This window comes from Mandrillus leucophaeus, unplaced genomic scaffold (genome assembly GCF_000951045.1).
Source record: "Mandrillus leucophaeus isolate KB7577 unplaced genomic scaffold, Mleu.le_1.0 Scaffold355, whole genome shotgun sequence".
In the NCBI taxonomy this organism is placed as follows: Eukaryota; Metazoa; Chordata; class Mammalia; order Primates; family Cercopithecidae; genus Mandrillus; species Mandrillus leucophaeus.
The window spans coordinates 1,434,985-1,437,233 of NW_012103754.1; the positions used below are offsets into that span (position 1 = coordinate 1,434,985).

At 43.0% G+C, this 2,249-nt stretch overlaps 1 protein-coding gene across 1 annotated transcript in view; it reads right to left on the bottom strand.

Annotated features, from left to right (window-relative positions):
- SNTG2 (syntrophin, gamma 2) overlaps nt 1-2,249 on the bottom strand; it is a 269,966-nt gene that overhangs the window by 110,529 nt on the left and 157,188 nt on the right. Inside the window, exon 12 of the mRNA XM_011989536.1 lies at nt 343-459. Coding sequence (XP_011844926.1) covers nt 343-459 — 117 coding nt within the window. The remainder of the gene's footprint in view (nt 1-342; nt 460-2,249) is intronic.

Genomic DNA, 2,249 nt, shown 5'->3' on the forward strand with positions numbered 1-2,249 from the left:
CCTACAGGAACAGCCCTCCCAGCAGCCCCCTCTTCCAAACACCACATGTAGCTTCCCCCTCCTACAGGAACAGCCCTCCCAGCAGCCCCCTCTTCCAAACACCACATGTAGCTTCCCCCACCTACAGGAACAGCCCTCCCAGCAGCCCCCTCTTCCAAACACCAGATGTAGCTTCCCCCTCCTACAGGAACAGCCTTCCCAGCAGCCCCCTCTTCCAAACACCAGATGTAGCTTCCCCCTCCTACAGGAACAGCCTTCCCAGCAGCCCCCTCTTCCAAACACCAGACGCAGCTTTCCCCCGCCCGGTAGCCTCTCCCTGTGGAGTGTCAAAGGCATCCTTACCGGAGGAGTGCTGAAAACGTAGAAGGACGGGCCCTTCAGTGCTAGGAACTTGGGTCTGAAGGTTTGAGAGGAGTCAGCTCCTTGGAGTTTCTCATTTACCCACCCCATATGCACCACCTGCAAAGGGAAACCTTTGAAAATTACAAACCAAGCCTTAATGAGGGCATAATGTCACAGGAGCAGAGTTAAGCACATGAGCAAGCCGTGCTCCCACCAGATCAACACACCCAGAATCGGGAGACGGGAGAAACGTGGAGATGTCCAATTTTCCAAATCAAGTTCACACAATAGGAATGAATCACATCTTGAATTAAAAATTCAGTTTTGCATTGAACCAGGTTTTACATGAGAGCACTTTCAGTTTTGGCGAATGGGTTTCTCAGCTGCCTTAGAGTTGTTGGTTTCATTTATCTTTTAAAAAGACTGTATTGAATTGTATTCTATTAGAAGGTAGTATTTCAGATTTTTCTGTGAGGTAGTAAAAACAGCTAATTATATTTTTCATTCCTATAGTGAACATAGTAGTTGGCAAATATGGAAAATAATTGTCTCCCTTTATGGTTCAACTTCTTAACAACAATGAAATAATGCAAAAATATTAGATTCTTACAATGAGCAGTGAATATTTTTAGCCATATAAAATCCAAACTATAAAAATCAGAAGATGATTCAAAAACATTTAAATAGTAATCCAATTTAAGAATTCAGTGCATGAATTCAAACTATTATTGAAGAAAAATCCATGTTATCTAAAATTTTAATGTGACATATTTTGTAGTGAATACTAGGAGTCATTTCATTATAATTCTTTCATTTTCTCACTCTGCTATTTCAAGGAAAACCAATGAACATATGCTTAGCAGTAAACACTTAGAAAAATAAAAATAAGTTATCACAGAGATCCCGACCACTTTACCAAACGACACTGACCGATGAGCTATGACAAGCTGAGAACCAGCTGGGACCTGACACCCCTCCAGTGTGCAAGCCCCACACACCACGAAGTGCCCTCTGCTGGGCCGCCTGGGTAAGTCCCGTCACAGCCAGCACGGGCTCCACCGAGGGCAAGTCCTGCTTCTGTTATTTGCTTGATAAACCGCTGACGGTCTTCACTCTTAAGCTGTATGAGACTTCCCGGGACGTCGAGAGGCTGGACGACAGAACCAGAGTTCTACGAACGGTATTTCTAGCAATGGGAAAGAAAATTACCAGCACTGTTCTGCAGGGCGGGGGGCGTAGCCGAACAGCTAACATCATCGTGGTTTTCAGTGTTGAATACGAATCACCGAATGCGTTAAACGTTTTAATGTTGTCTTTCTTGACTGTTCTGGATTTACAAGGCTTTTAAAAGTAACCCAAATATTTCACTGGATCATGAACTTCCAAATTCCTAATGGGTTATCCTTACGTCCCATGGAGGCTCAGGAACCACATCGATGTGCTGTTAATATGATGATAACAGAGGACGACTTTATCTCCCCAGAGACCCTCCCCAGCAAAGCACATTTAACATTGCCAAGGCTCTCTTTTTCCATCATGAAATGGGGTAGAATTATAGATCTCACGTGAGAACTGTGGGAATTTCACAGGGTACCACAGGAAGCCCCTCGTAAGGCACTAGCCGGGGGCAAAGGCCGAGGACATTCATACCTGGAAAAGCCACTAATGTGTAATTTACTCCTCCAGTGTCTGAATTTGAAGCCAAATACACAGATTATTTAAAAATACCTAATAGATTTTTTTTCCTTTTTTGTCTGGTTGGGTCACATATTTTTGTTGGTTATAACACTAGCATTTATACTCTGTAAATCACAAAAAGCTCCATTTAAAAATGCATTTTTTTCTAGCAAATTTAGCAGATGCTCCATGTTTCCATAATTAACGTGAATTCAATGCGTGATTAACTC